Here is an 18,213-nt window from a genome sequence, read left to right on the forward strand (position 1 = left end):
TTAGTTACCACAAATAAGGGAAACTATGGACCCTATGTTTCTTTGGGCCTAGCTTAGCTTGGTCTAATTTTTATTTTCAGTTCTTTTAACATTCTATCACCTAAAATATGATAAGCACATTCTAATAATGACATAATCTAAATTTGTGTAAGCATTTGTCAAAATTAATGCCTTTAATACAGCAACTCATATTTTTTTTTATTCAACTTGAACTGAAAATATGAAAGGAGTGAAGTTTTGAGCAAGAAAATGTTCATAACTAGTCATAGAACTATGGTTTGGATTGCAAGCTTCTAGTTGACTTTAATTTGGGGACTATATAAATCTATTTTAGTCTTAATAACCCAGGCTTACAAGAGACTAACAGGATCAACATTAAAAATGTGGCCAACAGTGATAGTTCACACCTACAATCTTAGTACTTGGGAGTCTGAAGCAGGAGGTTTATGAATATAAGGCCAGACTGGGTGTCATTGCAAGCTATATATCAAGACCCTGTCTCAAAAAATAATGTGCTGCTTTAATTTCAGTATCATAATGAACAATGCTAAATAGTACCAGAATTAATAGGGACATAATCTATTTTAGCACATAATAGGGGAAATTGTAAAAGATAAAGTAAATTTCACTTAACTATTCTCCATCATAATATCATATAAAGACTCAACTTGGGCAACAATTCCTTTTCATTAAAAATAAATCCTGGGGCTGGGAATGTGGCTTAGTGGTAGAGTGTTTGCCTAGCATGCATGAAGCCCTGGGTTTGATTCCTCAGTATCACATAAACAGAAAAAGCCAGAAGTGGCGCTGTGGCTCAAGTGGGAAAGCGCTAGCCTTGAGCAAAAGAAGCCCAGTGACAGTGCCCAGACCGAGTTCAATCCCCAGGACTGGCAAAAATAAAATAAAATCTTACAATATTTACACAGTCTAAAGCATCACTTTTTGCATAAGTATGATACTTTACAATTATCTCTAATGAATACCATTTTGCCACTTTCAACTGAAATGTTACTGGAACTGGTTAGTTACAACAGAGAATATGTACTTTTAAAGTAGTGAGCTCTGGGGAATCATATTAACCAACTGACCAAACTCGGTATCACCAATAGTGTGACAACCTGACATAGCATTCCTGATAATATGGCACAATAGGAGGCACACAACTGTCATCACATCTGTACCATTTCTTGCCAAAATGTTGAACTTAAATTTAACAGTGAGCAAATGATGAGGTACAGTATGGGATAGTTTATAAGAAAACCAGCCAGGATATCTTAAAAATGTTATTAGGATAAAAAGTTGTAGATTTAAAGAGACCCAACAGTGTGTGAACTCACTAGATCATCAATTTCAGGAGAAGGTATAAAAGACATTCTAGGGGCAAATAGAAAAGTTTGTTCATGGATGGTATGCAAGATGACCTTAATCAATGATAACATTTTCAGGTGGGATTGTACTGAGATGTGAAGACTTGTGTCTTCTGCAACTTATTTTGGATGGTTCATGAATATCTGCACTTATGAATACAAAGTAAATATATTTCTGAATACAGAATGCAGATGTTTTCATTTGCTGAGCACAAAATAGACTGAATGCTATATAAAGATATTATGTCCAGGTGTATAATTATATATAAAGTATATAACATATATATGTGTATCTTTATAAAGTATATACAGAAAGAGAAAGAGTGGGAGAGAAAGCCAAAGTGATGAAAGTGACAATTACAACATCTACATGAAGGATTTAACATGCTTATTTTTCAAAAGGAAACAAAAGTAACCAAAAAGATACATACCATGGCAGTTCTAGATTTGATAAACCAGTCAAATCTAAACTGGGGAGCATTCCGTACACACTGTCTTAATTCTTCATACACATTTTCTCTATCAAAGCCCATTTTGTGTAACATACAAATCAGGAATCTATCTTCTTCCTCAGTATAATTCTTTCCTTTGCTGGTTCCATACTGAATTCGCAACTGATGAAATGGTGCCTTGTATCTTGCAATCTGCATATATCAATGAAACAGTGCTTTTAGCTGAATGCACAACTGTACAATATGTCAAAGTTAATCAGTACATCAAATAAATTGCTCTATTAATACATTCATGTAAAACATAATAGTACTTTGGCATCCAGAGCTTTCTTGATACTGATCCTTCGCTGAATTCTTGCTTCTCCACGTTCAATCTGGGCCATAATTTTCTCAATATCCTGTAATTCATTGCAACGTTCCCAAAATACAGCTGGAAAACAAGAGTTATTACTTTAAAATGCTAACAGTTAAAAACAAATGGATGGCCTGGGAAGGTCGCTTAGTGGTAGAGTGCTTGCCTAGCATACATGAAGCCCTGGGTTCAATTCCTCAGTGCTACATAAAAAGAAAAATCCAGAAGCAGTGTTACGGCTCAAGTGGCAGAGTGCTAGGGCCTTGAGCAAAAGAAGCTTAGGGACAGTGTCCAGGACCTGAGTTCAAGCCTCAGGACTGGCAAAAAAAATGGCTATCCAGAGGCTGGTGGCTCACATCAGCTATTCACAAGGCTGAGATATGAGAATCAAGTTTGGAAGCCAGCCTGAGTAGGAAAAACAACAAGACTCTTATCTCTAGTTAACACAGAAAAGGCCAGAAGCAGATGTGTCATTCAACTGGTATAACATCAGCCTTAATCAGAAAAGGTCAAGAAAGAGCACTAGGCCCTGGGTTCAAGCCGCATATAGGCATAAAAAAAAATAAGCCAAGCACCAATGGCTCACACCTGTAATCCTACACAGGAAGCTGAAACTTGAGGATCAAGGTTCGAAGCTGGCCAGGGCAGAAAAGTCAGTGAGACTCTTATCTCCAATAAACTACTCAGAAAAAGCCAGAAGTGATGCTGTGGCTTGAGTGGTAGAGCACTAGCCTTGAGCATAAAGAGGCTCAAGAGAGGTGAAGCACTTCCGGGTCGCCGCCAGCTGCCGCCTCCTGTTACAATGTGGAAACTGAGACCTCAGTCAAGCAGCTAGTAAATGGTGGAGCAAGGACTCAAATCCAGTCTAGGAGCCATGTCCACTTTGTTCCCCTCACTCTTCCCCTGTGTGACTGAGACACTGTGGTTTAATCTGGACTGACCCTATGTGGAGGAGACTGAGCTGCAGCAGCAGGAACAGTAACATCAGGCCTAGCTACAAAGCATTGCAGAGAAAGACAACAACCTGCTACCTATTGGCAAGCCAGACTCAGAGCACTATGATGATGAGGAAGAGGAGGAGGATGAAGACAATGAAGACAGTGAAGAGGATTCAAAGGATGATGCATGATCCATGCAGGACATGGATGAGATGAATGACTATAGTCACCTGATGATGGAGAGGTCCATGAGGTGGACATGGAAGGCAACAAACAAGATCAAGACCAGAGGATGATCTAGGTAGGTTAAGGCAAGATGGCCTGAGGGAGATTGCAATCTAGCCTAACCTACTGCACCTCCAGCTCCAACCCACAAAACCATCTGATGGCCCTGGTGCCTGAAGGCTCACTCTTGGTCACTTCCTCAGCTGCTACCAGGACTTGGTCTTGGTCTCCTTGGCCCCTCCCAGGCTATCATTCTGCTCTTGAATCCCCAGAGTCTGAGCCCCACTCTGCCCTACCTTCCTGGCCAGTACCTCACCCCTTTGTTGCCAGGTCTTGCCCCATATTAATTAACCCTCTTTAATAAAGACACAGGACTAATCCCCTGCCAAAAAAGGCTCAGAAACAGTACCCAGACCCTGAGTTCAAACCCCAGGACCAGCAAATTAATCAATTAATTAAAACAAATGGACCTAAGGAATTATACAATAAATGTCTGAAAAAATATATAAAAAGTATCTAACAGAAAATGCATACTTTTTTTTTTTTTTTTTGGTCCGATCGTGGGGCCTGAACTCTGTGCCTGGGCGCTGTCCCTCAGTCCTTCAGCTCAAGGCTAGCGCTCTACCACTTGAGCCACAGTACCACTTCCGGCTTTTTTTTTTCTGCTTATGTGGTGCTGAGGAATCGAACCCAGGGCCTCATGCATGCAAGGCAAGCACTCTACCACTGAGCCACCTTCCCAGCCCCAGAAAATGCATACTTTTAAGAAAAATCTGATTCATCTTTATGTGTAATACTTTCAATTATTTAATGTCCCTAACTTTTCATTTAAAAATAAGAACTCAACAAGGTTTTAAATTAGCAATTTTCTTTGTATGAGGAATGGAATATGGAGGTATGATCATCCATTCTAAATTACTAGGATTTCAAATGATAATACATATGCCAGTTTCAGGTAGGCTTTTTACTCAAATATTATACAAAAAGGACCAAATATGTGAAACAGAAGAGGGTAGCACAGAAATGGGAACATCGCTTTCTAGCAAGCCAAAATGAAAATAAAACCATTTCCAATTGCTACTAAAGCTGTTACTTGTTTCTGGAATCACTCACTAACCTATAGTTTCTTTAAACCTCGTTGGATTTTAATCAGATATATACAGAAAAATATTCAAATTACCAAGTCATCCAGCCAAATTTTTTAAATGAGACAAATAATCTGCTGCATTAATATGTCACATATTGTGACTCCAGTGAAAGCCTTTTAATGACATACTCTACATTCTCAAATTCATTATTTTTACAGCCTATCAAGAAAGGTATGTTAGCACTCTGATTTTATAAGGAGCTGTGTTCATTTATTCATTTACCCATTTCTTCTTCCAAAACATATTCAAAGTCCTGCTACACATAAAGTATACTCATGAAAAGCAAGTGCATACATTTCTTCTCATTCTGCAACCAAATAAATCCATTCCAATCTACCCACTCTCTGGCATGAACCCTAAACTGATGGGCAATAATTAGATGGTCTGCCCAACCTAGTGTCAAATCTGAGGAAACAGTTGAAATAATTTTTTGATGTTGTTATCATACTGGGTCCTCTTGCACCGAGGGTTTTTTTTTTTTTTTTTTTGGAGACAGAGTCTAGCTATGTAGTTTAAACTGTCCTTAAACTCACTATGTAGCCAACAGTAACAATTCCTTGTGATCTTCCTGCCTTCACCTCCGGAGTGGTGGAACTAAATCTATGTGTCAGCTCACATGGCTCTTTATCTTTTTAAATTATGCTTTTCTTAAAACTTGAAGCACATGACAGACAGTATCTCTTTATCTTCAGAAGAAAAGTTCTTCAGAACATATCACTGTACAAACCATTTACACTCTTCTCATTCAAATCTTCCTAATTTTCTCTTTCCCATCCATTTTATCCCCTCTTTTAAGCTCCCAAATGCTGTCATCCTATGTGTTAATTCCTGGTATCAAGGAAATAGGACTTTATAGTTCGATGTTACATTATAGAGAATAAAAACGCAATATAGCAAACCTCTAAAATCCTTAGTAAGTGCCAGAAGAGCCTTCTAGATCTTCAGGAGGAAAAAAAGTATCTTCTCTTAATTAAACGTTAATGTTTATATGTACAAACACTATAGATAATTAAAATCTATTCTTAGTATTTACTGGTATTAAAACGTTTCTTTCCTACTATTACAAAAACAGAAACTCAGTGGCTAGATTAAATAGTCTTTAGGAGGCTGGCAGAGAAACAGATCTACTTTTTATATTGGGTCTGGGGAAAATGCTCTAGATTCTAATCAGCGGATAGTCTAAATTTGAGAGGTCAAGTTATTTGCCAAGTTCTACAAGTAGAAAACAAAAATTTGGCATATTTTTAATAAGAATTACTTCAGAAATCTAAAATTGTGTATGCTGTGGCATAGGAATTAATATTAACTCTGCATACTTCAGAGTCAGCTACACTGACTCTAGCTAAAGCTGGGTAATAGAGGGAGACAATTTGCAGACTAATGAACAGATTTTTTTCAAGCAATCTTTTTAGAACTATTTCAACTTGCCTCAAGTTAATAGCACCCATATGACCTGAATGAAGTAGATTGGAACCTTGAGATCATTTCTAGAAAGACTACTTCAATTAGTCTCACTACTAGACCAGATGAGAACCAAATTCTACAAGTGAGAAACTGGAAAACTAATTCTGTCAATGCTCATCCAACTGCCACTCTTCCTTTATCAGTTTTACTTAGTTTTCTTAGCTAACTACTAGAAACAACAGTAGTTTGTTCTAAGTCTTATAACCTTTTCATAGAAATATAATTATATTTTATGCTATCACCTTCATCTTATTCACAAAAATTAAAAAGCCCCAGGCAAAATCAAACTAACAATAAATGGATATGATCAAAATGAAAGATCATGTTTGGAATTATAGACAAACCTGAATACTCCATGACCTCCTCAGGGGACTTGCCCTCTACCTCCCGAGCTATATTATCAATGTCATCTCTTCCATACTTCTCGTTAGCTTTAATAAACTGGTTAAAATCACGCTTAGTCCAGTTTGTAAAACCCTGTGAACAAAAAGTGAATCATCAGTAGACGTTTTATTATAAATCCATTTATTGTCCTACAGTTCTATATAATAACATATCAAAAGCCATTCAAAACACTTTAAGTGTTCCTTTTTATAAAATCACTTTGTTTTAACACTGGAATCTAAGTGTGAAAGTTAGTATAAAAGTAACTGGTTTTCTATTTTGAAGAGAAAAAATAACTTATAAGTGCATTTTTAAAAAATTCATTCAAGCGGGCGCCAGTGGCTCATGCCTATAATCCTAGCTACTCAGGAGGCTGAGATCTGAGGATCACTGTTCAAAGCCAGCTCAGGCAAGAAAGTCTGTGAGACTCTTATCTCCAGTAAAAAAAAACACTAGAAAACCGGAAGTGGTGCTGTGGCTCAAGCGGTAAAGCACTTGCCTTGAGCTGAAGAGCACAGGGACAGCGCCCAAGCCCAAAGTTCAAGCCTCACAACCGACCAAAAAAAGAAAAAATTCATTCAACAAAATTGCATGTTATAACAAGAAAAGAACCTATATCAAATAACACATGAATATAAATTTTTTTTCTTGGAATTTACATGGAATTTAACATATTCCTGGAGCATGGTATGATACTTTGACAAGCATACAAAATGTGAACTGATCAAATCAAAGTAACTGGCATATCCATTACCTCATGCATTTAATCTTTCCTTTGTGTTGGAAACATTTATGAATGACCTTCTGATAATAAGCATACAGAATTTCCTATTACTGTGCCTTGCAAATTGTTCAAAAAGTGTTGAATAAATAAATTTTGCTGGTAACATCCTGTACAAAGGTAATGTCCTAAAGTACATATTTTTATTACTTTCTAAGAATCTTTTATGCTGAACCTTTATCTTATAGTTTTTAAGGAGTATGATATAAAACTCACGAAAGCCAACAATGACTTTAAAAGCATTAATATTTTATTTGCATGGAAACCTTCCCTAGTCAATGACTGTTAGCTTTTAATTATACAGTGATCAGAAATGTCTCCTCATTGTATTAAAGTTCTAAGAAAAGATAAAAGAAATTGTTTTAATTATGAAATTGCTCTATAAATAAAAGATAACTACAGTATAATTTTAGGGGGAAATTCACATCAATCAACAAAAGAAATTTAAATTTTCAAGAATATATTAGTGGTTACTGTCTATCAGGATTCCAATGTGGAATCAGTGACCTTAGTGTAATTGGTAAAAAGAGATTTCCTATTTCTACTAACTGACATATATTCTGCATATATTTTGTATTGTCTATTGTTTCCAAAACAGTATATTCCATAAGGGGGAGTTTTGTTGCTATATCAAATCAAGGCACTAGGAACATATAAAAAGTGTTATTTATGCTTTTTTTTTTACTAGAAACATTCAGCCAGTTAAAATATTTTACTTGTGTGAGAAGTTTTTCCTTTTCTTCAGTCTCCTCTGGTGTAAGAGGCTCAGCTCCATCAATCTTTTTTTGCTCTTCTTTTTGAGCCAGAACTGGATTTGGCATCTCTGGATTCCTTGGGACCTGTTAAGTAAGATGAATAATGAGTAAAATGATGAGACATTTTAATTAATAAAAGTGAACATACATATATCAATCTTAATATTATTTAAACAGTACAAAATATAAAGTCATACCCTCAAATGACATACCACACAGTCCTTTCCACATTTCTGCTTAATAAAACGTATTACCAAAATGAAATACGTTCTTAGCTGGGTGCCAATAGCCCATGCCTGTAATCCTAGCTGCTCAGGAGGCTGAGAACTGAGCACAGGGGTTCAAAATAAAGCTATCCCAAGAAGAAAAGTACTTGAGATTCTTACTTTTAATTAACCAGTAGAGGGACAGCTCCTATGCCCAGAGTCAAGCCCCAGGAGTGGCAAAAAAATGCCAGGTACAGACACATTTAGAGAGTCCTGAACTAACATAGTAGACACTGGAGATTTTTTTATTAAAGTGTCCAAATGCACTGTTTTTATTGTAAACCTTCTGCTAGATGGATTAAAGTAGGGAAATGAGTAGGAATAAAGAGAACCTGTTGAACTTTCATAACTTGGAAATTAAATAAGATGACCTAGTGGCAGGTAGAAATGGAAAACAAAGCCTAAATTAAAAACAAAATGAAGGGCTGGGAAGGTGGCTCAAGTGGTAGAGCACTAGCCTTGACCTGAAGAGCTGAGGGACAGTGCCCAGGCCCATGACCAACATATACACATACATACATAAACACATAAATAAAATGTAGTCCAGTGGTAAGAATGACTTAAAGTATTTTTCCACAGTTAAATTGAATTGTAAAATTCCAGGCACACCAACAAATTCATTCATAAGTATTTACCTAATAAAAACTTAATCTATAGGAAGATTTTTTTTTGTTGGTTGTGGGGCTTGAACTTGGTGCCAGGGCACTGTCCTTGAGCTCTTTTGCTCAACACTAGCGTGACCCACAATTCCACTTCTAGTGGAAAGTGGTTAATTGGAGATAAGAGTTTTACAGATTTTCCTGCCTGGGCTGGCTTTGAACTGTGATCCTCAGATCTCAGCCTCTTGAGCAGGTAGGATTACAGGCATGAGCCACCTGTGTCTGGCTACAAAGACTTTTATCTTAACAAGAGGTTCACAGCACCTTTACTCATAATGGCCAAAAATAACCCAACTGACCATGAACATGAGAATGAATAATCTATCTGTGGTCTATGCATACAATGGAATTGTTCAACAATAAAGACATACACTAACACAAGAGTTAACATGAGTAAATCTCTGAAATGATATGTTAAGTGAAAGAATCCTTAAAACACTGTGTGACAACATTTATGTGGAATTCCAGAAGAAAACCAACTTAATTTACAGAGGAAAGTAATGCCGGAAAAGTAGGTCCCTCTAGAGAATGTATATGGCCATTGCCTAGGAAGAGACACTTTGAGGTGGCAGTACTAGCCATTATCATTTGGGTTCGTGCATATACATACTTGTCAAACCTACTGAATAGTATACTTCTCAGTCATTTCAATGAATGCAAACTTTACTTTTAAAAAAGAAATATAAATATTGGATTTTGACTAATGATATACAAATGTTGAAGTGTTTCCAGGTAAAATGTTGCACCAAAAATTAGTAAAAGGGAGGGAGGTGAAAATGCTGAGGGGGTGACTGATCCAGATGCATTGTTTATATAAACTATTTAAATGGCAAAACATTCAATAAATATCTTACAGAATTAAGAAATGAAAAAAAATTAAGAAATGTTAAGAGAAGAAGGGATAGGTGAGAATGTTGAAAGGGTTAACACTGATCAAGAGGCACAATAATCATAAATTACTTTGTTCAATGGCAACTCCTTTGTATAACTACTTAAAAACAATAAACATATTTTTAAATGAGATAGGTAGCCATGGGAATACAGGTGCTGAAGGAATAGGAAACGAGGTGAAAAAAGAAATATAGTTTGTAAAAGTAAACTGTATAATGTATATTCACTGCACAATTATTTAAACATATTTGTTTTATTTCTGAGACAAGCAGAAAAGGTCAGATAAGTTGATGTCAGGCGAAATGAACCCCAAGATAAGGACTCAAGTGGTTTTTTTTGTCTTGCTATTGTTTCTAACATATTTAAAGGGTGATTGTTTTTGTTACTTTGTATGTCCCTCCCCCAGAGTATAACCCCTGTTTTCACAGTATCTGATGTTGGTATAATTTGGGGAGGGGAAGGGAAAAAACAAAATGCTTAAATGGTGATACAGGTTGACCCATTACAACAATGAGATGTACAAGATGCTATGTCAAAAAAGGAACTTTACACGGTTGGGAGGGGTGTGATTTGTAGAGATGGGAGGGCAGGGTAGGGGAAAAACAAAGGAGGAAGCAACAATGCTTGATAAGAAATGTACTTACTACCTTGCTTATGTAATTGTAACCACTCTGTACAGTATTTTCACAATAAAAAATCATTAAAAATAAATTCAAAAAAATTTTAAAAAATTACCGATGGGGGTTAAAAGACAAAAATTTCCAGGTTTAACAAGCCTTTATTTTTTTTCATATTTCTGGATGCTTAATAAAAGCATGTTGGGCAAGGATGGGCCTCTATAAAGGTGCCCCCAAACCAGCCTTTCATTTGTATTTTCTTTTCCAAGTTAGATGCATATTCAACCTAGATGCTATTTTTGGTAAATATATATTTTGCAAATTGAAATAGTCAATAATGAATAAGCAGTATTAATCTTAACATCTAGTTTTACTTATTTAACTTAAGATGTATTTTCCATTTTGAAATTATTGTAAATCTGTACACTTTCATGTCAATTACATTGTTTGAAGAGCTGATATCATTGTTGTAAGGTTATTGTATTTTTTTTTTTGCTTTTGTTATGGTTTAATGTGTTTCAGTAAAACTTTGAGATACGTTCTCACTATGTAATCCAGGCTGGCCTCAATCCTATGATCCGTCTCTCTCAGCTTTCCCAAGTGCTGGGATTAGAGGTGAGTACCATCATATCCATTTCAACAAACCATATTTTAATAACAAATTTTTCCTAGGGCTGGGAAAGTGGCTCAGTGGTAGAGTGCTTGCCTTGAATAAATGAGGTCCTGGGTTTGATTCCTTAGCACCACATAAACAGAAAAAGCCAGAAGTGGTGCTGTGGTTCAAGTGGAAGAGCACTAGCCTTGAGCTGAAAGCTGAAGGACAGCACCCAGGCCCATAGTTCAGGCCCCATGACCAACAAAAAATACGTATTTTTTCCAAATAAAAATTTATGAACATCTAGTATAGGACACAAAATAGTTATTATACATACAATGAAAATACAATGTCTGTTCCTATACAGATATCCCTACTACCTTAGCTTTTGCCTTTGAACTTCTAGTAAAAACAAAACCAGAATATTATGTAATACAATTACATTTTAGAATCCATTGCAGATATTTTTTTCTTCATCTACTGGTCATTTTATTATTTAACACAGCAAAATTTAAGAATGACTGCATCTGTGCTGTTTAGTATTTCATTACTCAAACACACAGATGGTAAAATATTTAGAATTAAAAATCATTTCAAATTCCTGGATTCCTATATCTCTTTCCTACAAAAAAAAAATCTCCTTATATTCATCACTTCTCATAAATTCACTTATTTATCTAATGAGAGCCTCATTTAACATTAAGCTTCCTGGAATTATTTCAAAATGCTATATAAGAAGTAAGCCGAGCCGGGTGCTGGTGGCTCACGCCTGTAATCCTAGCTACTCAGGAGGCTGAGACCTGAGGATCGTGGTTCAAAGCCAGCCCGGGCAGGAGAGACCTTGAGACTCCTATCTCCAATAAACCACCAGAAAACCAGAAGTGGCGCTGTAGCTCAAGTGGTAGAGCACTCGCCTTGAGCTGAAGAGCTGAGGGACAGTGCCCAGGCCCAGAGTTCAACCCCCATGACCAACAACAACAACAAAAGTAAGTAGTATTTGGATGCTGGCAACGTGATCACCCAGGTGGCTGAGACCTAAGAACCGAGGTTCAAAGCGAGCCTTGGTAAACAAATCCAAGAGCTGATTATCTCCAATTAAACAGCAAAAAAAGATATGAAGGCATGGTTCAACTGGCAGATCACCAGCCTTGAGCAAAAAAGCCAAGTACAGGGGCTGGGAAGGTGGCTCAGTGGTAGAGCGCTTGCCTTGCATGCCTGAGGCCCTGGGTTCGATTCCTCAGCACCACATGAGCAAAAAGAAAAAAGCCGGAAGTGGCGCTGTGGCTCAAGTGGTAGAGCGCTAGCCTTGAGCTGAAGAGCTGAGGGACAGCGCCCAGGCCCAGCGTTCAGGCCCCACGACTGGACCCAAAAAAAAAAAAAAAAAAAAGCCAAGTACAAGACTCTGGCATTTAAGCGCTACTACCAACACACACACACACACACACACACACACACACACACACACACACACACACACACACACGAATTAAGCAGACAACAAGAGACCAACAGGACTAAAGAGATATCTAGTGGGTATCTGAAGAATTTATCGTCCAGTAACAAAATTTGTCTTTCAAAGAAAAACATCTCAATTATTATTTGGACTTCTAGTTAAACCCTAAGGAAATGTGACTTGACTAAAAGCTGGATTTGATAAGTTTGAAAAGGTTTTTTGGGTTTTGTTTCTGAGAGGGAGTTTTAACAACACTTTCATAGAAATATGGAATCGTGAATTCAATGTGACAGCACACAAAATGAAAGCAGTAACCTGAAATCATCTCACCATATTTTAATTCTCCCATTGCAAAGCAGGTGGCCCACAATGACACATTACCAAAACTCATCAAGATTACAGAACTTCCTCCATTTGTCAAGTGTTTATATTTGTCCCTGAAGAATTTTTATTGAGGATAAATGCTAGAATACTGTATAGCTTTCTTCAGCTTTAAATATTGCAACAATCTTTGGCTCCATGTCTTTAAATTGGATGGGACTCACAGATACTCTGAACTTTCTATGTTACAATTGAAATTTCAATTAAATCATCCTCTTATAATGTAAAGCCTTTAGTGAACAAATGAGTAAAAATGCATTGAACATCAACCTCTATAATTTGTCAAGACAAATGAAGCTCTCGAATATGTCTACTTTTCAACAAGACCAAAGCTTGGATAGAGAAGAACTGGCACCTAATGCAATGCTAACCACTGAGTGATTAGACCAAAACAAACAAATATTCTCCTTAGTCTGAAATAAAACAAAATCCTTCAACTCCAGAGCATATTATCAGCAATACTGCTGTAACCTTGTTGTACTGAATATGGAAGAAGTAAACAAAACAAACAATAAAAAATGCAAATATGCAGGTTCTCAAATGAACACTACCAATTGCTTCCAAACTAGTGAATTCCTTGGGGTCTGACTTGTGACTCAAAATAGATTAAAAAAAAAAATACTGCCATGAACCACAGTACCAGCTGTTATGTGTAACAACCATCTTCCTTGAGCTGACAAATCATTCAAGCAGAAAAGGAGAGCCCCTTTTATAGAACCAACACATATAGATCACCAGGTACCTCCAATACAGCAGTTTGGTTCTTCTAAGAATAAAATAGTATTTCATTCCCTTTGTATCCCTGGTTTTCCATCGGGGGGCAGGGATCAATATTACATATCCCTTGAGAAGATGTGTCTAATAGCTATGGACTAAATCATACTTCAAGCTTTTGCAGGTAAAGAAATGCTGATCCATCTGTCCTTTGAACTCACATATGAAACCCTCCCAGTGAAAGACCCCACATTAGCTCAAGTCCATAGTTCCTGGTACAGAATGGAAGAGAAAGATTGGCATCAGTGGCTCACCCCTATAATCCTAGCTAGTCAGGGAGCTACATAGCTCTGAGGCTCCTCCTCCTCGGATAAGGATGTTGGTTCAAAGCCAGCCTGGGCAGGTAAGTCTGTGGGATTCTTATATACAATTAATTAGAAAAAAAGGTGAAAGTGAAGCTGTGACTCAAATGGTAGAAAGCCAGCCTTGAGTGAAAAAGTCAAATGAGTGTAAGGCCCTAAGTTCAAGTCCCCGTACAGGCACACAAAAAAGGGAAGAGATAAGGTTTCAAAGGACCCAACATCTAAAATCCATTTTTATTTGTGTTGTAAATCCTCACTAGGTATGCACAGTGAGGCTCAAGGCAAGTCTTCACATCATAGAGTGTTAATCTAGGGATGAAGAGTGCACAAAGCTAGGAAGAGAGTGGCAGGAAAATATTTCTCTTGGATTTACCACCACCATAGGCACCACCACCACAGTCTAAGTCACCACCACCTTCTCTAATCCTGATACTTCAACAGTCTTCTGGCTACTCTCCCTAAACACAATTCTTTGCACCATCAAAATGGACATTTACTCACATGCTTTATATGAGCTATATGACTAAACAGATTAACTCGGGGCAAATTGCTCAACCTGTCCATGCCTCAGTTTCCTGATCTATAAAAATTAGGATGTGCTTACAGGGCTGTTAAAGGGATATTTATAACTAATATTTATAAAGAACACAGTGCATGGCTTGGTATGGTGGTACACATCTATAATCCTAGCTACTCAGGCAGTGGAGACAGAAGGGTGGCAATTCAAGGCCATATCAAGCAAAAACACAGGAGAGTCTTTTCTGAAAAAATAAACTAAAGCAATATGGACTTAAGGCATAGCTCAAATGGTATTACAGTACCTGTCTAGCAAGGGTGAGGCCCTGAGTTTGATCCTGTAATGCAAGTGATTACCAAATAAGTACCTGCTATTACTGTGATAACACCAGCAACACACTCATCTCCTTTCTTTAAAAATTTATCAATAGAGTCTGGCACTAGTGGCTGGTATCTGTAATTCTACCTGCTCAGGAATCTGAGATCTGAGGATTACACCCAAGCACTGAAGCCACGAAACAATTATCTTCAGTTAAGCACCAAAAAAGGCCAGAAGCAGAACTGTGTACCATGTGCTAGAGTGCCAGTCTTAAAGAAAAGTCAACTGCAAGTACACAGCCCCAAGTTCAAGCTTCAATATCGGCACCAAAAAAAGGCATGTCAAGGTTTGCCTTTACTCCAAGGCTAAATTTTTACTTCATTACATGAGCTATTAAGGCTCTATGTGCTCATACTATCTACAGATAAAGAGACTCCTCCTCTGTAGAGAGCTGCGAGAGGCCGCACCTGGAAGATGGCGCCGGCTTTCGCCCTCCGCCTTCCCCATGGCGAGTGCTCTCTGTGGTAAACAACTCCTTATATGGCTAAGGCAAAGAATCTGGCTTGCTTCCGCGCACCTGAGCCTATTGGTGGACCCCACGTGGCGTGGCGTATCAGGGTTGGCTACCCAGCGGGTACTTAAGGCTGTGGGGAATTCTCCCCGTTGTTGGGGTCAGAAGATTACTCAAAGGTCCTGAATAAACTGCAGAGAGAAGAGCTCGGTGTCGCGTCTTCCTTGCTGGTCGAGGTGGTCGTGACACTCCTCATTCAACAAACACCTTGGCACAAGAGTTGCAATGCACCACCCTTCACTTTTCTGTCCTACACTTCACATGACTCATTCCCAACTGTCATCTCATCCTAAATAACATTTCCTTGAAGAACAGTACTCCTATCTTCCATCCACATTATGTACCCATTCAACTCACCTGCTGCAGTACCCTTAGTAAGCACAAATAACAATACAGTGGTATCTGTTTAACTTGTCTCTGCCATTAGAATCTAAGTTCCCAGAGGTGAAGGACCTCTGTTGTTCACTGCTTTGATGGAACAGTGCTCAATAAGCCTTCCTCTTTTATTCTCCTTCTCCTGGCACTTCTTTGTAGGAGGTGAGCTAGAAGAATTGTAAGGTGCACAAATCAAAGAAAGGTTGGACAAATGGGATTGCATGAAGTTGCAGAGCTTCTGCATGGCAAAGGACATAGCTAGCAAGATCAATAGAAAGCCCACGGACTGGGAGAAGAACTTCACTAGCCATACAACAGACAAGGGTCTCATATCTAAAATATACTTGGAACTCAAAAAATTAAATCCCCCAACAACAAATCCACAAAGAAACAACTGCCCAATAAATAAGTGGGCTAAAGACTTAAAGAGAAACTTCTCTGAAGAAGAAAGAAGGATGGCCAATAGACACATGAAGAAATGCTCAACATCCCTAGCCATAAAAGAAATGCAAATCAAAACAACATTGAGATACCACCTCATTCCAGTTAGAATGGCTATAATCAAGAACTCTAACAACAACAGATGCTGGAGAGGATGTGGACAGAAGGGAACCTTATTGCATTGTTGGTGGGAGTGTAAACTTGTTCAACCACTTTGGAAAGCAGTATGGAGGTTCCTCAAAAGACTTCACATAGAGCTCCCATACGACCCAGCAATCCCACTTTTGGGCATTTACTCAAATGTTTACAAACAAGACCACACTAAAGCTACCAGCACAACTATGTTTATTGCAGCATTATTTACCATAGCTAAGATATGGAACCAACCCAGATGCCCCTCAGTAGATGAATGGATCAAAAAAATGTGGTATATATACACAATGGAATTCTATGCCTCCATCAGAAAGAATGACATTGCCCCATTTGTTAGGAAATGGAAAAACTTGGAAAAAATTATATTAAGTGAAGTAAGCCAAGCCCAAAGAAACATAGGTCCCATGGTTTCCCTTATTTGCAGTATCTAGTATATGTATGAGTCAAGCGGGAAAGGTCAGATAATGTGATGTTAGGAAAATGAACCCTTAGATATATATTTTAATGTTTTTTTCTTTCATGCATTTGTTTCAAACGCATTTATAAGATTATTTCTTTGTTGCTTTATATGTCCCTCCCCCACAGTATAACCCCTGCTTTCACTATATTTGATGTCAGTATAACTTGTGGAGGAGATGGGGAAAAACAAGTCGTTTAAGGATACAGGTGGACCTGTTGCAACAATGAGAAGTACAAGTTATCATGTCGAAAACGAGCTTTACAACGTTGGTGTGGGGGGGGGAATGGCTGGGAAGGGATGTGAAGGGTAAACAAAGGAGGACGCTGCAATGCTTGATAAGAAATGTACACATTATCCTGCCCATGTAATTGTAACCCCTCTGTACAGTATGTTCACAAAAAAATAAAATTAAATTTAAAAAAAAGAATTGTAAGGTGCAATATCATGAATTGCATGCCATTTTTCTTCTCCCCACTCAGTCATCTCCTCTCTTAAGCTTTTTCTCTTTCCCCTGACCTATGCAGCTGTCCCTTCCTCTTTTTGTTTTTGATGTTTGCTCTCTCATCTTCTTTCAGCTTACCACCAGCCAAGCTATCACTGTAAGCCTTCACTCAACTCTATACTGCATGTAATGAGAGGCACTGTTTATATTGAAACCAGGTCTGTGGCCAAAATATACTAGACACTATGATTATGACAAGGAACAAAATTTCACTATCTCCAAAGAAGGTGCATCATCCAAGATGGTTTAAATTGCTCTTTGACTACTGCTTGGCCTACCTCCTAAATGATATGTCACATTTCTATAAGCAGTTCTTATTCAGGACTGCAGAAAGAAGCAGGTTTATATCAAAAACAGAAAGTCTGGGTGAAGAGAGTCATGCCCTTGGCAACTTTTTTAACTATGGGGCCTTGTACAAGGTATTTAACTTCCCTCAACTTCAGTTTCCTTACCTATTGTATAGCGATATAATGATACATTCATAATGAGGTTACTACAAACTCAGTACACCAGATGTGTGGCACATGCCTGCAATCCCAACTATCAGCTACACAGGAAACAGAGACAGGAAGATCAGAGCTTGAGGCCAGACCAGGAAAAAGTAAATGAGACCGTATCTCAAAAACAAGCTGAGGGGCTAGGAAGGTGGCTCAGTGGTAGAGTGCCTGCCTTGCATGCATGAGGCCCTGGGTTCGATTCCTCAGCACTACATAAGCAGAAAAAGCCGGAAGTGGTAGAGCACTAGCCTTGAGCTGAAGAGCTGAGGGACAGTGCCCAGGCCCAGAGTTCAGGCCCCACGACTGACAAAAAAAAAAAAAAAAGAAAAAGAAAACAAGCTGAAGCCGGGCACCGGTGGCTCAGGCCTGTAATCCTAGCTACTCAGAAGTCTGAGATCTGAGGATCATGGTTCAAAGCTTGCCCAGGAAGGAAAGTCTGTGACTCTTATCTCCAATTAACCACCAGAAAACTGGAAATGGAGCTGTGGCTCAAGTGGTAGAGCACTCGCCTTGATCTGAAGAACTCAGGGATAGTGCCCAGGGCCCAGAGTTCAAGCCCCATGACCAAGAAAAAA

At 38.2% G+C, this 18,213-nt stretch overlaps 1 protein-coding gene and 1 pseudogene across 7 annotated transcripts in view; one reads left to right on the forward strand and one right to left on the reverse strand.

Annotated features, from left to right (window-relative positions):
• Window positions 1–18,213, reverse strand: part of Smarca1 (SWI/SNF related, matrix associated, actin dependent regulator of chromatin, subfamily a, member 1) — an 88,352-nt gene that overhangs the window by 15,229 nt on the left and 54,910 nt on the right. For all 7 annotated transcript variants that reach the window (XM_042682433.1, XM_042682437.1, XM_042682430.1 and 4 more), the window contains 4 exons: window positions 7,828–7,950; window positions 6,291–6,423; window positions 2,131–2,249; window positions 1,799–2,011 (listed from right to left, as the gene is read on the reverse strand). In XM_042682433.1, the coding sequence (XP_042538367.1) occupies window positions 1,799–2,011; window positions 2,131–2,249; window positions 6,291–6,423; window positions 7,828–7,950 (588 nt within the window). The remainder of the gene's footprint in view (window positions 1–1,798; window positions 2,012–2,130; window positions 2,250–6,290; window positions 6,424–7,827; window positions 7,951–18,213) is intronic.
• LOC122109965 lies at window positions 2,999–3,410 on the forward strand (annotated as a pseudogene).

Source organism: Dipodomys spectabilis, unplaced genomic scaffold, assembly GCF_019054845.1.
Source record: "Dipodomys spectabilis isolate Male_0828 unplaced genomic scaffold, ASM1905484v1 ptg000071l, whole genome shotgun sequence".
Classification (NCBI taxonomy): Eukaryota; Metazoa; Chordata; class Mammalia; order Rodentia; family Heteromyidae; genus Dipodomys; species Dipodomys spectabilis.